Source organism: Pistacia vera, unplaced genomic scaffold, assembly GCF_008641045.1.
Source record: "Pistacia vera cultivar Batoury unplaced genomic scaffold, PisVer_v2 Contig530, whole genome shotgun sequence".
In the NCBI taxonomy this organism is placed as follows: domain Eukaryota; kingdom Viridiplantae; phylum Streptophyta; class Magnoliopsida; order Sapindales; family Anacardiaceae; genus Pistacia; species Pistacia vera.
The window spans coordinates 123,055-146,512 of NW_022196369.1; the positions used below are offsets into that span (position 1 = coordinate 123,055).

At 36.2% G+C, this 23,458-nt stretch overlaps 4 protein-coding genes across 4 annotated transcripts; 1 reads left to right on the forward strand and 3 right to left on the reverse strand.

The window, feature by feature from the left end:
• Positions 1–1,217: 1,217 nt before the first annotated feature.
• On the forward strand, positions 1,218–1,727 carry LOC116107246 (uncharacterized N-acetyltransferase p20-like). Its single transcript, XM_031393542.1, has one exon. It carries the CDS (start codon positions 1,218–1,220, stop codon positions 1,725–1,727), a length of 510 nt encoding a protein of 169 aa, XP_031249402.1.
• A 181-nt stretch (positions 1,728–1,908) lies between these two features.
• Positions 1,909–9,736, reverse strand: LOC116107255 (serine/threonine-protein kinase EDR1). Its single transcript, XM_031393552.1, has 13 exons — positions 9,204–9,736; positions 7,845–8,267; positions 7,445–7,548; positions 5,516–6,696; positions 5,180–5,220; positions 4,678–4,746; positions 4,423–4,523; positions 4,152–4,230; positions 3,975–4,073; positions 3,367–3,435; positions 3,197–3,246; positions 2,478–2,654; positions 1,909–2,382 (listed from the first exon to the last, which is right to left on the reverse strand). Exons 1-13 carry the CDS (start codon positions 9,588–9,590, stop codon positions 2,247–2,249), a joined length of 2,916 nt encoding a protein of 971 aa, XP_031249412.1. The 5' UTR covers positions 9,591–9,736; the 3' UTR covers positions 1,909–2,246.
• Positions 9,737–13,613: 3,877 nt separating this feature from the next.
• On the reverse strand, positions 13,614–15,186 carry LOC116107256 (aldehyde oxidase GLOX-like). Its single transcript, XM_031393553.1, has one exon. The coding sequence runs from the start codon at positions 15,169–15,171 to the stop codon at positions 13,660–13,662; it is 1,512 nt and encodes a 503-aa protein (XP_031249413.1). The 5' UTR covers positions 15,172–15,186; the 3' UTR covers positions 13,614–13,659.
• Positions 15,187–16,479: 1,293 nt separating this feature from the next.
• LOC116107247 (pre-rRNA-processing protein TSR2 homolog) lies at positions 16,480–18,815 on the reverse strand. Its single transcript, XM_031393543.1, has 4 exons — positions 18,599–18,815; positions 18,053–18,141; positions 17,315–17,428; positions 16,480–16,680 (listed from the first exon to the last, which is right to left on the reverse strand). Exons 1-4 carry the CDS (start codon positions 18,813–18,815, stop codon positions 16,480–16,482), a joined length of 621 nt encoding a protein of 206 aa, XP_031249403.1.
• Between the last annotated feature and the right edge of the window lie 4,643 nt (positions 18,816–23,458).

Consider the following 23,458-nt stretch of genomic DNA (forward strand, 5'->3'; position numbering starts at 1 on the left):
ACATAACACTTTGTTAAACAAACAGGGAATCAGTTCGCTCTTAACAATTTGTGAAACTTTTTTGACACCCTATGATCTGATCTTCTGGTCTTCACTTTTATAAGTTCCCATTATCTTTACATGGAGAGTCCTTCAATCATAACTGTTGATGTCTCTGATGATTATTTATGATTTTTTTTGTTTACTTAAAACTTCAAGTGACATCTTATTTTTTATTCCTTTAATTATTATAAATGCTTGTTTTAGTTTTAAATTCAAGGATTTTCTGACAGCGTACTGCAGAGGCAAACAAAATATTTGATAGCTTTTTTTACAATATCTGTCATTTGCTGTTAATCTGAAGGAAATTTTAAGATAATCTTTGAGGAAATTTTACTCAAATTCTTTAGATATATTTATATATTTTATCTTTAATAATTAATAAATCGTAATTAATTATAACACTATGAAAAAATAAAGCTTTTCAGAGAGTATTAGAGAACTCTGGGTTTCTTCGGAGGGTCTGTTGAAGAAATACTGTTATATGAAGGGAAAAATTAAGGGATTTGTTTATCTATAGTTTTCTTGCACCAGATACTCCTACCAAACTTCAAACATAGATGTCTTAAGTACTGATTTGTACAGGAATGTATTCAACCTTTTCCCAATGATAGTAAGATTTGGAAAGGGCAACCCTAAGCGGTTGATCTACCACATTTGTGAATTATCTAGAACATTGCATTTGTAGGATATTTAGTGGCCCTAAGGATTGATTGAAATATGCATAAATTGACACCAACACTCTGATTTTAAAAAAAAAAAAAAGTTAAAAAAAAAAAAGATTTGAAAGGGCTCCAATTTCGAACTCAGCTTTGCGAGAAGGAAAAAAAAAGTTTCTACACTATATTAAAAAAAAAAAAAAAATGATGAACAATTAGTATTTTAGTTGATGTACACAACTGTTATTACAACATGTTTATCTTTTGGAGCAACTTGCAGGGTTTAATATTAAAAGTGATGACGTTTTAGTTTACAACTGCATTCCAGTGGACATAGATTAATTGAACATAGATTCATGCAATCTGGCTAAATCTGAGTCAAACCAACTTATCTGAAAGTTTAGCTTTGGCCCCATCCACTTGCCTTTGTGAATTGAAAGTTTAGCTACTGAGAGTAATGACCCAAATGCTCTGCCTATATATTTGAGCCTTGCCATATTCAGTTCTCATATTGAGAGCATGTTAAAATCTGTAGAAATCACTCTTCGCCCCTTCAAATTATGTGATGTTGATGATTTTATGGGATGGGCAGGGGATGATAATGTAACATGCTATTGCAGATGGAACACATTTACCTCTAGGGATGATGCCTTGGACTTCCTCAAAGAAGTGATTTGGTCTCATCCTTGGTACAGAGCTATCTGTATCGAAGACCGTCCGATTGGGTCGATTTACGTGATGCCAGGTATAGGGAAAGATCAACGGAGGGGAGAGATAGGATATGCTCTGAGTGCAAAGTACTGGGGAAAAGGTATAGCAACAGAGGCAGTTAGGATGGTGATTTCATGTGTGTTCAAGGAGTTGAAGTATTTGGACAGGGTTGAAGGTTTGGTTTTCGCCGAAAATAAAGCTTCACAAAAGGTGCTGGAGAAAGCTGGGTTTACCAGAGAGGGTCTTCTGAAGAAATATTTCTTTGTTAAAGGAAAAAGTAGAGACATAATTGTCTTCAGTATGACAGAATCTGATTAAATGTTACTGTCATTTCAATTTGCTTGGTCTCGGACTCTCTGAAATAAAATCCTTCAAATATTGTTCATTTTTTCTACATAAATAGGCAAAAGCAGAACCATTGAAGAGAAACTAACTAGACAGCAAAGTGAATCAAGCAAGCCCAGTAAATGAATCGTTCCAAATCAAGCAAGCCCAGTAAATGAATCAGAAAATTTTTACTCAGAACACATGGAATTTTACGGCGTAATTACAATTCACATTTTGTCTTATAAACAGCATTGACATTATATATATATTACGAAGTTTATGACATTTTGGACATATGCTATGGACACTGCACTGTACAAAACCGTTCCTAAACTTTGAGCAGCAGCAATACATATATTTACTAAACACAAACCACTGGTCTACAAGAGTTTCTTTCTTTTTCCTATAATTTCTCCTGTTTCTCTTTTCTGTTTTTAACATTTCTATACTATCCTCACTCGAGAAAGAAGCAGAATGTCTCTTTATTCACAATTGATAAATTGAGAGTTTTCAAGGGGTAGAATTTACTGAAATCTCTTGTGGGAGAGGCGAGCTAGGCTGGTCCATATGTGCAGGTATGGCAAGTCGCTGTAAGGGCTTCAGAGCAACCGTGAGCTGTGCAAATGAAGGCCGCAAGTTTGGTTCACTGGGGAAATAAAAAGAAAAGAGTAAATTAAACTATAATCAGTGTATTCAATAAACAAGATTTCTAAGGCTTGTGTTTATATATTTTTCTCTTACGTTTGCCAGCATTCCCATATTATCCTTGCAACCAATGGATCAACTTCCTTGGGTATATCAAGGCGACGGTTCTGGAAACCAACTGCTCCCACCACTTGCATTGGGTTCATTCCACTCCAAGGCAATCTCAGAGTTGCAAGCTCCCATAGAATCACCCCGAAGCTATAAACATCACACCTATACATCCACAACAGATGATATATATTATAGTTAGACAGTGTGATAAGCTCTTTAGGGGTGGTAGCCAAAAGAATTGTAGCAAGCTTCCTGTATTGGAGCATTTTTATATTGCTATGCAATAGCAGCAAGCCAGAGACGGGATTCACATAAACAGATTTCCACCAAAAATAGTTGAATGAAAATTGGTGGTAGCATTTACCCGGCACTTTAGGCCCCTCTTTCATGAGGGCAGATAGGTTTTCATTGTTTGCCATGGACACACCCCTAACCCATGTAAATAAATGCTCAAAAGTAAAGAAATGCCCACTCAGAATGGATTTAAATAATCTTAAAAGCTTCACTAGCATTAATTCTTCAGGGCTAAAATAAAAGATACAAAATATTCCTATGTTCCACGATTTTAAAATAATCTTATGTAGAAAGGAAAAGTTGATATATTAATAAAGCAAATAGCAGAAAAGACAATTGACTCATGCGGTCCAAGTACAAGAATAAACTAGGTGATGCTTAAAATGCCTAACTGAATTATAGCAACTCACTTTTCATTAGAAGGCTCATTGCGAAGAACTTCTGGTGCCATCCACTCCGGCTGAAACATGAAAGATGACTCAACCAGAGATATATGAAAGAACCAAGAGAAATTCTGCATATTTACCTTTATGCACAAAGGCGAGTAAATATATACCAAAGAGTAGTTTCAGATTCTCACCGTTCCTGCAGTTGACTTGGATGACAAGAAGGTGTTGTGCTTCAAGCGTGACAATCCAAAATCACCAACCTGCATGCTTAAATACTTCAGTCCCTCAAAATTTGTAACTCAATAAACTAATTATATAAGCTTAAAATTATTTCAATTCAAATTGCTTTTGACTTCCATTTTAAGTGGTCCAGATATGGATATGTAATAGAAACAAAAGTCTATTAATAGCAATCCCAGTTTGAACACATAAATCTCCAGCCAAACTATCAAGCTCAAATCATCAATCAGATTCTAACATTATTTACCAACCTACAAGCCAAAATGTAGTTTAACTTCCCCACTAAACAAGCTAATAAAAAATGGACTACTTAACCATGTTCACAAACTTAGGTAGGTGTAATGCTGCAGTAATAATACCATCCCAGTTAAACTAGCTGTGAAAAGCATTAAGGAAATATCAGATTTGAAAATATTTAGATAAATAATAAAACAGTGAGAGTAGATGTGAAATCATTCACATCAGTTTTTTCATCTTTATTTACTGCGAAAGCATGAAACAGAAAGGGAATAGTAACAGAAGAAACCAAGAGATGTTCAAAAAACGGAAGGATATATACCTTAACATTCCAGTTTTTATCAACCAAGAGATTTGGTGATTTCAAATCTCTATGAACAATGGTTGGTGTGCTGGTATGTAAGCAGTTCATACCCCTTGCCTGCACAATAATAAGAGATTTGAAGTCTGCACACATCTTCAACACTGATTCACAGGAATGTAAAGTTAAATCTCATACCACATCAAGAGCCATCTTTATTCTACGCTTCTCATCGAGTTGACATTGAGGACGATGAAGAATCCTAAATAAGCTTCCTCTGGAAAATGACAAATCATTCACAAAACTTAATATTTTGACTTTAAATATGTATAATTATGTATGTTGCACATAAATATACACAAATGCCAGAAATTAAGAAATGTTAGCATCACATGTTGGATTCTCACTGGCCAGCAAAAATTCATCCAGTAAGAAGATATGGTGACAAAATGAAGACACAGAATCATACCTTGGAAGAAATTCAGTAATGATAGAGAGATTTGGGGGACGAGTAACAGCACCCATAAAAAGTACTACATTGGGATGACGCAGTCTAAGCATTATTTTCACCTACAATATGGAACAAAGATTAATTCCAGGGACAACTATTCTACACCAACAATGTTAATAACCACAACCCTGGACACACATGTACCATTACTGCTGTTCTCTACAAGCCTAAAGCATAAAGCAAAAAAAGAATGACGGCTAACTCAATGCTTACTTCTCTTTTGAACTCTGCCAAAGCAGCACCTGAGAAATCCTGGTCTAAGAACTTCTTCACCGCAACCTCCTGTTATTCAACAACAATTCAACATCCCTAATATTAGAAATTTCTTTATTTCTTTCCACATTTTTTAAGAATCTCCTAAAATAGTATAAAACAGGTAACAATACCCCCACCATAATGCTTCTGGTAGAATCAATTAATATAGATGATCATGCCAAACACCAACAACCTCAAGATGGCAATAGCAAGTATGTAAAGATGAAAATAAAGAAAGAGCGGCGTGGGTTATTCACAAAATGAATATTTAATTTAATTTCACAAATCTTAAGAATTGTGAAAAAAAGGCCTCTAGCCAAATTCAAGCTGAATCATGAGTTTCTTTTTACCAATCTATATATATAGCAGTTTATACGAAATCCCAAATCTAAAATTTGTTTTCAATTGGAAAAAACAAAAAATTGTATATCATATACAGAAAAGGGTATATAGAACTAACCGTGCCATTCCAATCAGCATGGTAGACCTCTCCATATGAACCTATTCACACCCAAAAAAATAATTCATGAACAACAAAGAAATAGAGAACTCCCAGAAATTTTAAAATTAAAGTAGACAGTGATACAGACGTAATTGAACCACCATGACAGCTTCTAAAAACTAAAATAAGTAAAGCAGCACTTGAACAACAAACAGAATGATATAAAACTTTCAACTCCAGCAAAACAAATCACTACTATATTCGTAAGATAATATTGCCAAAAATCACCCTTATTAGTAACTAAACCAAGATTACCAAATAATACATAAAAAAATAAGAAGCCATATGCAGTACCTAGTCCAATCCTTTCACCAAGAACCAAGTCTTCCCATGGAATTTCACATTCACCAACATCTACATCATCAAAAATTTGATCAACCTTGTTTGTGTAGGATTCAAGTGATGAGCTTGGACTTTCTAAATCCTTCAGTTTCAGATTGGTCCCCATAAACCTGTCATGCGTGCACATTCTACGGTTATAGAAACCAATTTCATTGTTATCGTAGTCCTGAAATACGTTCGAGACATCAATCTGCATGTCCTCTCCATTCCTAGGATTTTCTTCCTCAGAATTAGTGCTCAAATCTTCAAACAAAGGTGGTCCACTTAACTGGCTCGGGGTAGAAGCCACTAGTGGGCCACTACTAGACAAAGCATTCCTAGCATCACTATTATTACTAGACAAGTTCAAATCACTAGATGACTTGAAACCATGAGGATTGAACTTTTCAGATGTACTTGAACTGGTGGAAATTGATGATGACAGATTATAATTATTAGGGTCACGGTTAATTTTAGGTAAGATGCCCTCCTTATAACTGTAATCTTTTCTTTTAGGTACTTCATTGTTTGGATGTTGATTCTTCCACATCATTGGTACTGGGGGTCGGCCAGAGATAGGGTTATTTCTCTGTCTCTGAAACTCTTCAACTCTACTATCTACAGGCTTGTTTTGGAATGAGGTTTTTCCAGTTCCTTTTATGTGGAATGGATTAAGATCAGCAAAAAGGTTTTTTGAGTCCTCCTGACCATTTTGACCGTATGGAACTATGTTGACATTCATCCTTGTACCATCACCAGCTGCATTGGGCCCACGACCCCCTTTATATAGAGAAGTTCCAATGGCTGATGAGGAAAGATGATCCAATTGATTAGGAGTCACTCTATTAGATATTCCGGAAGAACTAGCACCAGTTTCACTACTGGGAGCAGGGAATGAAGGTAAGGATTCTGCCTTTTCAGAACCAGACCCTCTGTCCATGGGTGAACTACCATCCACTGTAGAGTTTTGGCTACTTCCTTCACCAAGTAATGGCCTTGGTTTTGAGAAGGCAAGTCCAGAGCCATTTGAGGGCAGGAGAACAGGGATTTTACTTATATTAGGGTTGTATGGTTTAAAGGCAGTATCCTTTGCACTTAAAATATCAGCAGGTATAAGAGTCCCAGGAGCTGCCATGAGATCAACCAAACACTCCCTGATGGAAAAAATATATAATTCAGAATGCACAGAAATATAAATGTAACATAAAAATATTAAGCAGAATAGCATGTATGTATCTGCATAAGTTAGTTATACATAAGAGTCGCACTTTTTCTTTTCCGGTGGTGGCAAGCAAGTTTTGGTTGTTTTCTGCAATTTGAAATATTTTATTTCTTGACAAAGTGGGGAGAAAGGCCAAAGAAAACATAGCCATAATAAAGATGGGCAGGAAAGGCACATGTGCCAAAACATTATCATGCAAAGAGGGAATCTGAAATAGCATATAAGTGCCCGAAAAAGTTAATTGGTATCTATCCCACATCATTATAGTTGTTCACCATACTCAAACTGATTGGGACCTGGGAGGGGGGGAGGATGAGGCATAAAATGAGAAATAAAACATAGCACAAAAAAGTTGTAGCTAGCTGCTAATTTAAGCAGTGAATATAAGATGGCAAAAGAGAATAACGGGCAGAGGAAAAAGATCTATTATTATATAAATGATATAAATACATACTTGAAAATATATTAATTCATGCAAGGATAAGCTCCACAATGGCTGTGGAAATTTGTAAAAATGAAATGAAATTATTTTGATGAGTGAAATGTGGAAACACATAAGTTCAGCATGAATTTAATCTTCAATATCAAAAAACCAACATAACAACAAAGATATGCCAAAGAGGTAGAAGATTCCCAAAAAAAAAAATCTCAAATTAAAGTATAAGGAGCTCAAGCCAAACCTTTCATCCTCGAGCTTTATTATGTTGACAGCATCATCCTCTACACCAGTGTAATGACTACCTTTTACAAGTCTACAAGGTAACTTGACACTGTCAGCCAACACCTACATCCAGGCAAACATATAAGTTTTAGAAAATGTATTGAGATAAAATATTTGCTCCCAGTGCAAAGGCAAAAACACTCTGTAAGAGACCTTTATCATATCAATTAACCAGACTAACGTACTAAAACTTTCTGGCTACACAATTCCATAAATAATATGTACAATCTGCTAGGTATTAGGTAAAAAAAAAAAAAATCACATACCATGTATAGCTCATATCAATCTTGGCCTCAAGTTCTGATAACAAGGAAAGATCAAAAATACTAAATTAAATATGACCTATATAAAACACCTACCTTGAAAAGCAAAGCACGGTGTCGAGAAAGGCCTATATTTATGGAGCCAATAGGCAGCACACTTGTTTGAAGAGATCTCCTCAACTCCGTGCTTCTTTCCATCCACCTTGCCAACATTATATTTGCATCCTTTACAGGCCCACCCATATGCCCTGTGACAAGGTCAGCAAGTCTCTGTACCAGAAGACTAACATCAGTTGCAGGCAAATCTAATGCAATACATTGTGCAACTTGAACTAACTCTTCCAAGGCATGATCAATTTTTTGATTGACAATTACAACTTCAAATCCAGAACTCCCAAGACTTGCTTCAAGATGCACAAGAGATGGTATTTTTCCTTGTGCTGGTGGACCAGTGGAGAGACCAAATACATCATAAAATCCATCCACCACCTTCTCCTCATAGTCAAGAACACTGTACTCCTGGTGAAACAAAAGCCAACTGCATGTCAAGCAGAACAGAACTACATTTGCCTACATGTGAAACTCAACAATAGCTCAATCTGCCACATGTTCTTTTGAGTAAACAGTAAATTGGCCTAGCCAACATCAAAAATCTGAAATCAAATACTAACAAATCAGGTACCAAGCACCAAAAATAAAGTTAATAACAATGAACACAAGGTTCATCAACATCTATTTACGATGCAAGACTCAATAACAATACAATTCATTATATCCCCCAAATTCAATAGGAAATTAAAGGAAGTTAACTCCAGCAATGTCAATCAAAAAATAAAAAAACACACATTATCAAGTACAAACTAACCATTATATCCCCCTAATTCAGTAGCAAATTAAAGAAAATTAACCCAGCAATGTCAATCAAAAATCACAAACACACATTATCAAGTACAAAAGCACAATCTATCATAAACAACTATATCAAAAAAACTAAAACAAGGCGAATTGACCATACAGTCAATTAAAGACTGATTTCCCTAATCGGCATGAATTTAGAAATTTCTAATTTAACAAGTCAATTAAAGTATAAATTTCCCTAAACGGCATTAACTATTTATCATATACAGAGAGGCTCGAGACCAGCTGCTGAACCCAACTAAAACCCCGACTCTCCAGTCCAAGCTCGTTCAGTATAATTCACAACATGTACTCAAAAGCAGTTCCAAAAGAGTAATTTCCCTGATCAACATCAAACCAAGGAAAATATACTCAATGTCAAGTTTATTCTCAACATCTACAACAGAATTGACACTAGTTCAACAATTAGCTAAAAATTTCATCCTACGACCCAAGTAAAATGAAACCTAAATCAAATTCAGAAGCGAAAATTCTTCCCGGTCAATTTTAAAGAAAACAATTGAATTCACCAAAATTAAGCTTCAAAATAACATTTACCCAATACTGCCTTGACAAAACCTCCGCAGCCACGTCAGCCTTATTACTCCCTATATCACTCCTCCAATTATTGTTATTGTTGTTCAAACTAAACATCGTCGCCGCCCGGATCTGATCCTTCTCCGACAAATCCTCTGTGTTCGACACGCTGATTGCCATGGCCAACTGCAATTGAAACTCCTCCTCCGATGACATGAAGTCCGTCACACTAGAATTCGATACCGGTACTGGCGATGACACCGGCGATGACGTCGACGGACTTGGTGGAGCAGCGCTCGATGATGTGCGGCCTTGATCAGTCGAGCACGATGTCGAAGTTAGGGTTTCGTTTGTCCGATTCGGCTCGTGGTTGCTGCCTATATGCAGCTTCTTGAAAATGTGCTTCATCTCTCTCAAACTCTCACTGTCACTTCACTCTCTAGATTTTCTCACAGTTTTTCCCGATTTTCCCTCACTCTCTCTCCGATTTTCTCACTGTTTGTTAAGAAGTTGAAGGTCAAGCGAGAGGAAAGTATTTAAAGGAGGGAAAAATCTTTATAGAGCCGGTATAAAACTGTATATGTTGGCCGGTAATTAAATGGTCTTGAACTTTCTTTTAATTACAAAAAAGGACATCGGTGCTCAAACACGCCAGGTTTGATGGTAGACATATAAACGGACCAATGAGTATGCGACACAGTGGCTGCTGAGGTGGCAGAAGGTTAAGTACGTGGCAGTGAGTCCATTCAACAGTGACACCTAGGATAGGTCCAGGGCATGTTTGGATTAGTGAGTAAGGTTTTAAGTTAACTTCTACATGTTCGAACCGTATAATTATCATCGTAGACGAGTGTAATTTAGAAGCTTAATAATAGTTTAAATTTATAACACGAAAGTTTATATGTTGATTAGGACTTTGCATAATGGATAAATATGTAATTATGATCTTTAATTATTAAATATCCATTTTAGTTCATATATGATACTTGTTAACTAAAAAGAACACGATGATAATAAGTTTTAAGATGGAAATTTTCATTCAAGTAAATATGACATTTGTGTGGACATGTAAACGCACCAATAAGGATGCCACACAATGGCCGAAGAGGTGGTAGGAGGTGAGTATGTGGCAATAGAGTCCGCTCAATGGTGATACTTATTAGGCATTTGGTTGGAGGTAATAGAAGATTACTAGGGTTATGTCATCGTATATTACTTGATTGTCATGTTTGGTTGTTAAATAATATAAGATTTCGGTTATCTTGCATTACCAATAGTTGTTACTATTGGTAATATAAATTACCTCTATTTTCTTAGGTATTATAAGATTATCTTAGTAATTTTATTTTTATTACAATTATATCCCTTATTAATAAAAATTTTGGACAATAATGCCCCTGTTTTAAAATAAATTTATATTAATATACCATTTTAATTTTACCCTTGTTTAATTAAGTTTTTGGATAATAATGTCCTTATATTTAAAACAAACTATAGACCACCCAGCCACCACCCCCGACAGCAGGCCAACCACCACGGACGGCCGTCGAGAAATCGCTGGAGTCCCTAAAAATAACCAAGATTCACTGGGAGTCTCCGAGAGGCTTCGATATGACCATATTGATGGCCGAAAACGGTCATATCAAGCCAGATTTGGCCGAAAATTGCCAGATCTATTCTGGCTATTAGCAGCCAGATCTGGGCGAGATCTTGCCGTTAATGGCTAGGTCCATGGCTGTTAACGGCTAGATCTCATTTAGATCTGGCCAATAATTGCCAAGGATTTGGCTGTTAATGGCCAGATCTGGCTTGATATGACTTTTTTCGGCCATTAATATGGCCAGAAACGGCCATATCAGAGTCTCGTGGTCACGATGAGCTACTCATGGTGACTTTCGAAGACTTCTAACGGTGGTTTGCAGTGGCAATAAGGGGTGGGGTGATTTTGTCATAAATTAAAGTTTTATATAAGCGAGGGCGTTTTAGCTAAATTTAAAATATTGGGGGTTAAAAAAATTATTCAAAAATTAATAATAAATATTATATTATATTATATTAATATTTAAAAAGAAGGCAATTTAGTAATTTAAATAATATACCCACCAATCTATTCCCTTAACCAAATATATTAATATAATATACCCACTAACTAGCTAAACACATTTTCTTAAAGATTCCCAGTAATCTTCAAGGTAATATAAGATTCCAGTAATCCAACATTCTCTGAATTAAATACACCCTTAGGATAGTTTTAAGAGCGTGTTTGTTTATGTCCTTGTATTAGCAAGTAAGGTTTTAAGTTGATTTGTGCATATTTGAGACATGCAACCATAATCTCGGACGCATGTAACCTAATGTTTATCAAAATTTAGTATAAAATATTACATCAGTTTAATGAATAAATCCAATAGTGTTCTAGTATATCCTAACTAAAGAATTTTCGTGTGTGTGTGTGTATATATATATATATATATGTATGTATAAAGTTTATTGGACACTAGTGATGAACTAAGAAGATGATGATATTTAAAAAGATGGCAATTTAGTAATTTAAATAATATACCCACCAATTTATTCCCCTTAACCAAACATATTAATATAATATACCCACTAACTAGTCAATCACATTTTCCTAAAGATTCCCAGTAGTTTTCAAGGTAATATAAGATTCCAGTAATCCAATATTTCATGAATCAAATGCACCCTTAGGATAGTTTTAAGAGCATGTTTGTTTATGTGCTTGTATTAGCAAGTGAGGTTTTAAGTTGATTTGTGCATATTTGAGACATGCAACCATAATCTCGGACGCATGTAACCTAATGTTGATCAAAATTTATTATAAAATATCATATCAGTTCAATGAATAAATCCAATAGTATTCTCGTATATCCTAGCTAAAGAATTTCCGTGTGTGTGTGTATATATATATATATAAACACGAGGGAAAGACTTTATCCACCACGAGTCTTGGTCCACAATTGTCTAAGTGACTAAGTCCAATATTGTTTTAAAATACTAGGATTTACCCCTTCGCGTTTAACAAACATTTACATGATTCGATAGGTAGGAGGGTATTTCTGTTTAAAAACCAAAATAAATCTCATTTGGATATTGTCCTAGTCTTAAAAGTGCAGATTCTGCCCCCAAACTATCCATTTCTCTCTAACAGTTGTTACACTGAAGAGGTATATCCCAACACTATGATAAATATATATTGAGCTTTAACAATGACCAATGATCTGGCTGGTGGTGAGTGTCTAGCATTGATGTGACGATGACACCTATGATAGTTTAAGGATGTTGTTGTGCGAAAATGTGCAGCCAGTTCGGAGCAAGCAATAGCTTGGAGTGAGCTGAAACTTGAAGTAATTTGTGAGACGACGATCAATGGAAGCGAGCTATGGATAGAAGTAATTAAAGCGAGTTATCCGACAATTATCCTCCAAACCGTAGATGAACATTATCTTCTTAGACAGGTGTTATCTCTTAAAATCAAGGAGAATATTATAGGATAGACTTCCGACAATCTCGCGTGATAATTACACCAAAGATCGTTAGATTAATTTCTCACAATCAAGTCATTATCCTAAAAATCGCTCTTGTAATTGTTATCAACTCATCATATAAACCCCCTCAAAATCATTTTAAATCGTTGTAAAGGGTTTAACAATTTTAGAGTGAACTTATTATTGTAATCAAATACATTAATAAAATAACCATACACATATGTTTGAAGAATTTAGTCGCCTAACCACTTTAAAAGCTATTTTTGCATTTAATTTCATTAGTTTTATTTTTTTTTTCAGATTATTCATAACTATGGGGTTATAATATTGGATTCTGTTAAGGTCAATCGAGTATTTTTAGTTGTTACGAGATTTCGTAACAAAAATATGTTTCTTTACATGCTTGTATTAGTGAGAGAGGTTTTAAATTGACTTTTAACATAGGAATGGAAAACCATCCATGTCCTCACATTGGAGAAGAACTCTTACAACAGAGATTCCTTGATCGCGTCGGATGGAGACCTCTTATTGCCACTTTATCTTGTATAGGTTAAACGATGGCGAATTCTCAAGTTGGTTGATCGGTCACTGATGAAGTGGTGTAAAGTTAACAGTTGGGGTAATACATCGTTGTTCCTCAATATCCTTTATCATCTAGCCGTTCCGGTGGAAGAAGATAGTGAATTTCCTATCCCAACAGTCTCTGCTCACTGATTTCACAGAGATAACGGGGTTGACCAATTTCTTGGATTCAACCTCCTCAACTTTTTAATCGGTAATCAATTTTCTTGTTTAACTGAAGTTGATTTTCTATTTGGGATTTTTTTTTTTTTTTTCTCGATTATGTAAATGAAGAAAATATTTAGAATATTATAATAGTATCATATTTTTTATATTATATCTTAGTAAATTCAGATTACTCTACTTATTCTACCCAACAAGGCAACAACTGTGTTCTACCCAACAACTCGTCACTCTATCTTCAACCACACACCGGGACTAGGAATTTCGGCATGCACCAAAAACAACAAATAGTACCCCGGAGGAGCAATCTCAGCCGTCGACGGGGCCACAACGTCCACATTATACACAGCAGGCCCGACCCGTGAAACGCCAAGCTTATTCATTACCACCATCCTCTGATTCATTGCAAAAGAATGCGTTGTAAATGACGGTGCAATGATTCTCACTGATACAACATTCCCTGACAAGAAATTTAGCACAATGAATTTCACTCTAAACGACTGCCTGTGCCTCACTGTTTGATCCACGTGCATGATTCTCGGCCGTAATGCCGTGTATTCAACCGATAAATACGGCGGTGAGAAAGCCTCCAAGCTCAAGTCGGTCGGGTAAAGTACATTGGTAAAGTTGTAATAGATCTGTGGATTGCTACCGCCTATCAAAACACGCCCATCAGGTAGGAGAATAGCTGAGGAATGGTACAATCTCGGCCGGAAGGCCGGTGACATAACTGAGAATCTCAAGCTACTTTCATGTACTGATGGACGGTAGATGATCGGCCGGGTTACTGGGTCCCGCGCATTGTTCCACCCAGCAGTACCGCTTTCGCCACCGTTGACTATGATCACATCACCGGTGGGGAGAATCAACATGTCACTCATAACTCTCGGCGTTGGCATTGGTTCCATTTCCCAATTAGGGTTTGCATGGGAAACCTTGAGCCTCCCACATGTGGAAACTGCACGTACAAAGTCCTGTCGCAATGCTCGTCCATATGAATCCTTTGGTGCGCCACCGCAGACCATGATCTCCGCTTCAACATTGCTGCCATTGTTATTTTCATCTAAAGGAAGCAACACGGATGATCCTGTGCTTGGATAATTACGCGGATCACCTCCAGTGATCTCAGGGAACTCTCTAACCACACGGTTTTGCTTGTAATCTAGCACTATTGATCTTGTATTTGCAAAAAGAAACAAATTTCCGTCCGGTAAAAGGTGGACAAAAGGGTACAAATTGTTCTCAGCATAATCTGTTGTCTCAATCAGGAAACGTAGAAGAAATGGAGCTTGAGGATTCCGGGGGTAAAACTCATAGCTGTATTCTCTTCTCCCTCCAACAATGATTATGCTACCATCAGGTAAAATATGGTTAGTTCCATACCATCTACGTCTTAATAAGTATTCTGGAAATTCAAGCCAATCACAATTTTCATGATCAAGACATGGGGAGAATGTACGGACAACGTGGTCACCGTCGTTGAAGCCTCCAGTCTGGACTAGGGTTCCGTTGGGTATAACCGAGCCGGAGGAGCACCAAACATCGGTTTGAACCATAAGGGGGCGGAAGCCATTGGTGGTGGTATCATAGAGAATGGAGTGTGCAGTGCAGTCATATGTAAGGGCTTGTTCACCAGAGTCGTATCGGCAAAGGCCACCGGGGAGAGAGAGGTTGGAGCGACCGAAATCGGTACGGTCATAGATGACCACCTTGTTGTTATGGAGGAGCTGCATGTGCATCGCTACAATGCCTGTGCTTTCATGTAGGAGTGTCCATTCACCTTGACGGCCATAGTTTGGAGGGAGGAATTGGGGTGAAATTGGGGAGATGAAAATAAAGAATGAGAGTGAAAAGAAGAAGAGTTTGATGATATTGGTGAGCATTTTGAGTGGAATAAGGACAAGTTTTGGAGGGCTGTAGTTGGGTAATTTGAAGCAAGGTAGGTGGGTTGATGATTGTGAGAGAGGGAGTTGGTGAGTTAAGGTTGATAAGATGATGAACTATATATTAGCTAATTTAGATAATATTATATATAGTTAGGAGAAGAGGAAATTGAGAGTTAAATCTTTGAAGGGATCAGGGACTTGTGCGGTTAAAATGCATGCACTTCTTGAGTGCGCCATAAGCTCAAGAATTATGATAGAAGTAGTTGCCCAATTTCCTGCTGAGACAAGGTTCACTTTCTTAGCAAGGTTAGAAAATGTAGGATTACTAAGGACTTCTCTTCTAATAGCGGAAACATGGTAACAGACTAATGTTTTTCTGTTATACTAAAATAGTTTCTCCTTGTAGCAGACCCTTTTGCCTTCGTTTTTGTTTTTGGTAACAGTCTTAATGTTTTTGTTTCTGGTAAGAGTAATTAATTTGAATTGGGACTAAGTTAGGATAATCTTTTTTAGGTATGGGAGGTATCCAAGCTCACATTGGAGCATGTCTAATTCTAGAGCCACAAAACACCTTACATACAATACAAGCCTAATGAGCTAAAGTAATTGCACAAATGTGTAAATACCACAAAGCCTCCTGAGTATAGCTAATCCAATGGCTAAAGGATTCGCTATCTGACCACCAGGAGAAAGGATAATTTCGGATAATTTCTTTTTGGGAATTTAGATTTTGTATGGTTTTTGTTTTCTATTGTGGGATTTCCTTGTAGATCATTGCTGTAATGGTGTGAAGTTTGAGAATTCATTTAGTAAAATTATACAAGACAATACAAATGTCATTTATAACTCGGTAGTGCAAGGTTTAGTTTCTCTACAATTTGTAGAGTAATTTGAAGGAAAGGATAAGGCAAAATATAATCCTTCCAAGAAAATTTATATATAAAAATTAGTCTCTATGTGATTCTGGATTATGAGTCCATATACAAAGAAATCGATACTGCAACACTCTTCACTACAAAAATTTGCTAGGTTTAGGGACAAGATAAATAGCAAGCAACATGCCAAAAATGCCTTAAGAACCTGCAGAAAGACATGAGCAGAGAAAGAAAAGGAGAAATTATATTGTGTTCCCGAGAGATTCAAGGGAATGAGAGGTTCAACCTAGTTCTTTTTGCCCTTGCTGCCACGTCTAGATGAAACTACTGTCCATCCATCTTCTGCTTCGGCTGTCTCCGTCATCCTCGTATCACTAGTTGGTATGTTTGCTGAACTCGGTTTTGACACAGATTCTGGTGTATCCACCATCATGTTTGACATATCATCATCTTCATCAGAGCTATCGTCATCCTCATCATTCAAAGCCTGGGCACAAGGGATACAACAAGAAGGAAAAGTGTTAAAAGATGCAAATTAACTCCACTTAATTATGTCAGTAGATTTCTTAAAAATCAGAAAAATTTAACTGAAAACAATAGTAATCATCAAAAACACCTAACAATACAGAAAATCAATTAAATTTCTTCTAAAACTCAACGTTACTGAAGCATAGTATGCTCTTGACTATCCTCTACAAGCAAAAATATGTAATGAGACAAAGAATCCAAGCAGGGGAGGAGAAAACAGAGGGCAATCGACCAAAGAGAAGATCAAATGATACTTTAAGAACTGAAATTCACTGTACAAGGCTTCAATGTCAATACACATCTTCATTCTAATAAAAAAAAAAAAAATTTAAATTACAACCTTGAATTGAGTCTATGGTCTCTCCTATGAACGGACCTTATTGAAAAATTCTTGTGTCATAAGTAAACATATAAGCCCTGCCGTTTAAATGTGCGGGCCACCACAAATTATTTATTCATTGGAACTTTCTCATCCTATCATCAGGTTAACAACATTAAAAACTACAACATAGAAACAAAATCTTGAGATATCAATCTGACCAGACAGGCAGATAAAAAATTTATGTTTGGAAAGAGGTTTAAGCTTTAATTACCTGTTTGACATGAGAACGAGCTGCCATCTGAGAACTGCTTGCTCTCAGATCTACAATAGACTGGTAATTACCTTCCAAGCATTCTCCATGAAAGATCATCAATTTTTCTGCCACCTGTAAAGATCCACAGAAAATGCACAACCATAAAATATCAATGATAAAACTTCCTATATAACATAACACGCCGCACATGAGCAGAAGCACAAGCAATGAATAGACATGGTCGATGCAGAAGCAGATACATATTTAAAAGGTCAAGATCATTACGTTCCCTAATACCATATTCAAAAGGTACAAAATCATTACGGTCCTATAACTACAAAGGTAATAGAGAAATGTCCTGGAAATCTGTCAGAGCTATATACACACCTGGGGAGTTTACTTTTTTAACCCAACTATTTTTTATTAACTAAGCAAACAACCACCACAATCGTTCACAACCATCATTCATAATACTACTACTAAAAAACTGAACAAACGCAAAATAGGAATATTTGCAAGTGAAAACAAGTTTATGAGGAGCACAATATAGACAGGTGTCTACAATTTTTTCTTTTTTTATTTATAGGAACTATTACAAGTTCCTTATCCAGTGAAAAAGTGTACAACCTTCAAAGACGGCAAATAAGCAACCAACAAAACTACAACTACTCAACTCATAATTCCTACAGCATGAGGTTGCTAAATATGAAATTACAGTGCTATTAGGTACAAACTGGAAGAGAAGAGAAGCAATACCTCTTCAACGCTGCCATCTTCAGTCATGGTGTTGAGTGAAAGCATGGTTTCATCAAGAATGTTCTCAAGATCATCAATATATAGTGTATCTGATATGGAACAAGTAAACCATAATGAGAAAAAAAATAAATGAAGTCTAAATTATTCACAAAATATAAACTATAAGGATTAATAGATGGCAAGGTCAATCCAGCATCAATGGCAATTTGTTCAACAGAACAATAAATTTATCATAAAAAATAAAAAAAATAAAAACTAATAACATATAAAAACCCGTCAATATTAGTAAGATTTCTGTAATTTTAAGACTAAAAAAAATCCGTTTTTAAGAGAAACTTACTCAAAACTAAAATTAAGTGGAGAAACATATCCTGAGGTTTCAGCAATTTCCAAACAAAAATATGCTAAGGAGCTAATTCCACCTAATGAATATTTTGAAAAATTCTTAGGTTTAAATTTTATGCCAATAAAATTCATTAAAAAAAATCAAATCAAAAGCTGCAACTTTCAATTTTCGAGTTAAGCAATCAACTAAAAATCATCAACCTTTGGACTGAGTGAACCAGGAGAATACATCTGAGCAAAGCTGGTCAGCGATGGCGCGTGAGCCACGGCCGCCCCACTCGTTCTCCACGGCTATCTGAAGAGCCGACCATCGGGAGAGAATCAAAGATATGCCTTCCTTGAATAAGGCCACCGATTCTCCCGGTAGAGGCGGTGGGGGTCCATCGCTAGCCGCCGTATTTGCAGCGGTTATGTCCATAACTGAGTCGACTCGGTTCACTCTGAAGTTGCTGCTCCGTGTTAGTATTATGCGTAAAACCCTGGCTAGAATGGTTTGGCATGGCAATATAAGAGAAGGGATTTGTTTGGATTCGAGGATTAGTATATACTAGTTACACCCGAAGTTTTTCTGTTTGCACCCCAACTCTTCTCTAATAAGACTCAAAAGTTCCAATATTACACTTATGAAATTTTCTATACATATTCTAATTCTAAATACACCCCAACTAATTCCAATATTACACTTTTCCACAAATAATGAAAAATGATCTTCGGGTTATTTCGTTCAACCCCTTGAAAGATATTGAAATCTACACCCACAATTATTATATACCCTTTTCCGGTGGTGGGGTTTTGATACTTTTGTAAGGGAGTAAAAAAGTTTTGGGTAAATATTCATGATGCTATTTGGGCTCTAATTTTCAGAATATGCATTTGTTTTATTATCCAGGAAAATGTATCCAAAAAATACGATTCCCGACATATTTGATCGTTTTGTTTATGGGGCCTATCATCCGCAAACTTTATTTTTACTTTTCCTTCTTTCTTCCTTTATTTATTTCTTCTTCTTCTTTATTTCTTTAGTCTGTCTTCTTCCAACCACCAACCACTGTGACAACTCTCTCTTCCACCTGCCATATGTAACTTTTTTTTCTCTTTTCCTTCTTTATTCTTTATTCCTTTCTTCTTCTTCTTCTTCTTCTTCTTTATTTCTTCGATCCGTCTTCTTCCAACCACCAACCACCGCTGCAACTTCTCTTCCACCTGCATTCAACCTCTTGTGAAGCTCAGCCTGGCCGATCTGCACTATTTCAGCGCATAGCTCCTGGCTTCCTTCACATACGCCTCAGGTTTTGTTGTTTATGTATTATGTTTGTTTGTGTGGTTTTGTTGTTTATTTATTGTGTTTGTGTGTGTGTGTGAGTGAGTTAGGTTTGTTGTTTATGTATTATGTTGGGTACTTCATAATTTTATCATAATGTATAATATGGAAGACCCTATCTTTCAAAAATTGTGCATACTTATTATATTTTCACTATTTTTTAGAGGGTTGGATAATAATAACTCAATGTTTCTTTCAACTTCATAATTGAAGTCTCTGTATTCTTGCCTCCGTTCAAACCTTAGTGAACAAGTGTTAGTCCAAACAAATTTATATTAAGAGCAGGGACCAACTCAATTTGTGGAGAGTGGGGGCTGGTGACCCTGCTTAAAATAATTCATTGATTTTGTTTAGATTTTCGCTTTGACTAGATCATATATGTTTTAATGATTTTAACAGTATTTTAAAATTAGGCCCAGCCCAACTGGTTGAACCGAGGTCCGAGACCTTCACTAGGCCGGGTTACCAATTTTCTTATTCACAGAAAATCCTAGAAATTAGGACGATGATTAGTGAACAATTGAAGGCTGGGATGTTGGGGGTTTTGAAAAGGAAGGGTCGATGAGTGTAATGGTGGTGACGGAAGTGATTTCCGGAAAGTGAATTAACCGAAAATCACAACTAAATCTGCGGCAACAACAAGTTGTTGTTGACAATTGGCGAGATAATTGGAGGAACTGTGAGATGGGTTTTGGTCATGAGGCTGATAAGAGTGTTTTCGTGGTGATGAGGAGTGTTGTCTATTGTCATCGGAAACAAGCCTTATTTGCCTTGGTTTGTCGACGCTAGTGGTGGTATTTGGGGTGTTTTTATAAGATTTCAAACCTGTAAGAACTTATGACTTTTAAAGGGCGTTTTTGTTGGATTTCAAACTTTTAGACACCGGTTTAACCTATTGGTCAAACCGGTCAACCGAGACCCGGCCACTTTGCCGAGTTTCACCCCGGGTTGGTTATTAAAACATTGGTTTTGGATTACCTCTACTTGATTACTTTATTCCTATATATATTTGATGAATTATACACAAATGTTGCCCTCTAAAATTAATTCTTAGATCTATCCCTGATTAAGAGTGATCGTAACATATGTTCATCCGCCATCTAACAGGACTGAAATTATAAGCCGAACGACATGCACCTACCCATAGTTTACCATAAAGACAATTTGGTACCCAAAAGGTTTGAAAATGACAATTACCTACTTTCTGTCCAAATCTATTAGTAAAATCCGTTTAACTAAGGACAATATAGTAATTTTATATCCAACCAAAAAATAAACTTTAATATTCATCATTAATTTTAAATTAATCCATAAACCCCTATTTTTTTTTTATCCTATTTCTTTATTTCTTTTTTCTCCGCTCTCTTTGCATCTCCATCTCCATCTCTTCTACGCCTCTTCTCTCTCTTATCTTTCTTCTTCATCTCTCCCTTCTCTTTCTTTCCTTTCTTCTCCGTCTTTTCCCTCCTCCCCTTCTCTTTTTTCCTTTTCTTCTCCCTCTTTTCCCAAATTCATCCAGATTTGCCAGAAAAAATCACCTCCCATAAATATAAACACAATTGAAATTCATCCCCATCTTAACACCACATTCAAAATTCATTCTCCATCTCAACTCCATAATCAAATTCATCTTACATCTCAACTAAACAATCATGTAAGAAAAAAAAAAAAAAATCAAAAATCAAACCCATTGCTGAAACCTATGGAAAAGAAAAATGAAATTGTTCTTGTCTCGTTGGGACCTCCACCAGCTCCAAACTCACCACCAAATACAACCATCACCACCGCCACAAACCACCACAAATTTCAAACACTTCCAACCCAAACTGTAAAAAATTATAAAAATTTGAAAAAAAAAATTAAAAATTAAAAAACTGAAGAGGAAAAGACCACCAAATACAACCATCACCATCACCATCACCACTGCCACAAACCAACAAACCACCACAAATTTCAAACACTTCCAACCCAAACTGTAAAAAATTATAAAAATTTGAAAAAAAATTAAAAATTAAAAAACTGAAGAGGAAAAGACAGGTTCTTGCCTAACGACCAAAGGGAAAAGAGAGCGAAGAAAAGGAAAAAAGAGAAGGGGAGGAGGGAAAAGACAGAGAAGAAAGGAAAGAAAGAGAAGGGAGAGATGAAGAAGAAGGATAAGAGAGAGAAGAGGCGTAGAGGAGATGGAGATGGAGATGCAAAGAGAGAAGAGAAAAAAGAAATAGGATAAAAAAAAAAAATTGGGGTTTATGGATTAATTTAAAATTAATGATGAATATTAAAGTTTATTTTTTGGTTGGATATAAAATTACTATGGGTGCCTTTGGTTTATTATTTTGGGTAGGATTTTGGGGATAGTATTGGATAATTAGATAGGGGAGTATTACGAGATAAAATTTAAAAATTTATGAAAAAGTCCCTAAGGTTTGCTAATTTAATAAATACCCTAATATATTAAAATATTGTAAAATGACAAAAACTCCCTTACCACCCGCAGTGCCAGATTCCGGCCACCACCGCCGGAATCTGACCAGAAAATGAAAATGGCCACACATACCTGTCGAATTTGGACTGTATTCGATCAATATGGCCTTTTCCGGCCTTATCCACCACAGATCTGGCCGGAAAAGGCCAGATCTAAGGCTGGATGTGGCCTTCGACGGCCGAAAAAGGCCATCTTTGGCTGTCAACGACGGCCAAAGATATGGCCGTCGTTGTCTGTCAATAATAGCCTTTTTCGGCCAGATCCGTGATCTAGCCATTATCGGCAATTTTCGGTGGTGTTGTGACTGTTTTGATAGATTCTGGCTACCATCGGCAGTAGTTGTCGGAATCTGGCAAGTATTGGCGGGTGTGAGTGTTTTTGTTAGTTTGTAAACTTTTTTTCTAGGGGGTATTTAATGAAATTAATAAACTTATAGGGTCTAAAAATAATTAAAAAAATAGACTAATATTTTGGGAATAACGTGCCAAACAACATTTGAAGAATAGGATCTAGAATATGGATAAAAACAATAAGCCGAACACACCCTATATTATCCTTAGTTAAACGGATTTTATTAACAGATTTGGACAGAAAGTGGGTAATTGTTATTTTCAAACCTACCGGGTACCAAATTGCCATTATGGCAAACTATGGGTGAGTGCATGTCGTCCGGTCGAAATTATATCTGGTACTAGGATAAAGTATAACATGTCCCGACCTCAGGGATGATATTGCTAATAGAATAATACTACACATACATCATTTTCATACAATATTTCCCATACAACATTATGTGGCAATATATAATTGACAAATTTAAAATTAAAATTAAATTTTTGCTCAATCATATCTTACCATATAATATTGTATAAAAAATATTATATGAGAATGATATATGTGTAGTATTATTCTTGCTAATATGCCTAAAAATTAATGACACTTGGCTGTTGAAGACCAAGTAAACGACCTTTTTCATGATAAAAATAACACAGCCACATGTTTTTATTTTCTCCAAACTCCAAGAGTCCCTCTTCGTAGACATAATCCGCCACGTGGCACAACATCCTAAAACAAGCTCACTGGGTTTTCGCCACGTTTCACTCTCCAAGCAAACGTGTCCAAATATTGCATGCCCCCATGCAGCGTATTATAATCATTAATCAATTCCTTCTTCCCCACAACTCTTCATAAAATTCCTAAACCAAACTCTTGATCCTATCACACTCTCAGACTAATTATCCAATCCGATCCTTCAAAA

Bases quoted from the DNA above. Each gene is read 5' to 3' on its own strand.
- LOC116107247 (XM_031393543.1), bottom strand. From the start codon at position 18,815: ATGGACATAACCGCTGCAAATACGGCGGCTAGCGATGGACCCCCACCG. The intron at 18,142-18,598 runs GTTGATGATTTT...GTTCCATATCAG, and splicing joins CTGGTTCACTCAGTCCAAAG to ATACACTATATATTGATGAT. The intron at 17,429-18,052 runs GTATTGCTTCTC...GGATCTTTACAG, and splicing joins AAGATGGCAGCGTTGAAGAG to GTGGCAGAAAAATTGATGAT.
- LOC116107255 (XM_031393552.1), bottom strand. From the start codon at position 9,590: ATGAAGCACATTTTCAAGAAGCTGCATATAGGCAGCAACCACGAGCCG. The intron at 4,074-4,151 runs GTATGAGATTTA...ATTATTGTGCAG, and splicing joins TAAAGATGGCTCTTGATGTG to GCAAGGGGTATGAACTGCTT. The intron at 3,436-3,974 runs GTATATATCCTT...TTAAGCATGCAG, and splicing joins ATAAAAACTGGAATGTTAAG to GTTGGTGATTTTGGATTGTC.
- LOC116107256 (XM_031393553.1), bottom strand. From the start codon at position 15,171: ATGCACATGCAGCTCCTCCATAACAACAAGGTGGTCATCTATGACCGT.
- LOC116107246 (XM_031393542.1), top strand. From the start codon at position 1,218: ATGTTAAAATCTGTAGAAATCACTCTTCGCCCCTTCAAATTATGTGAT.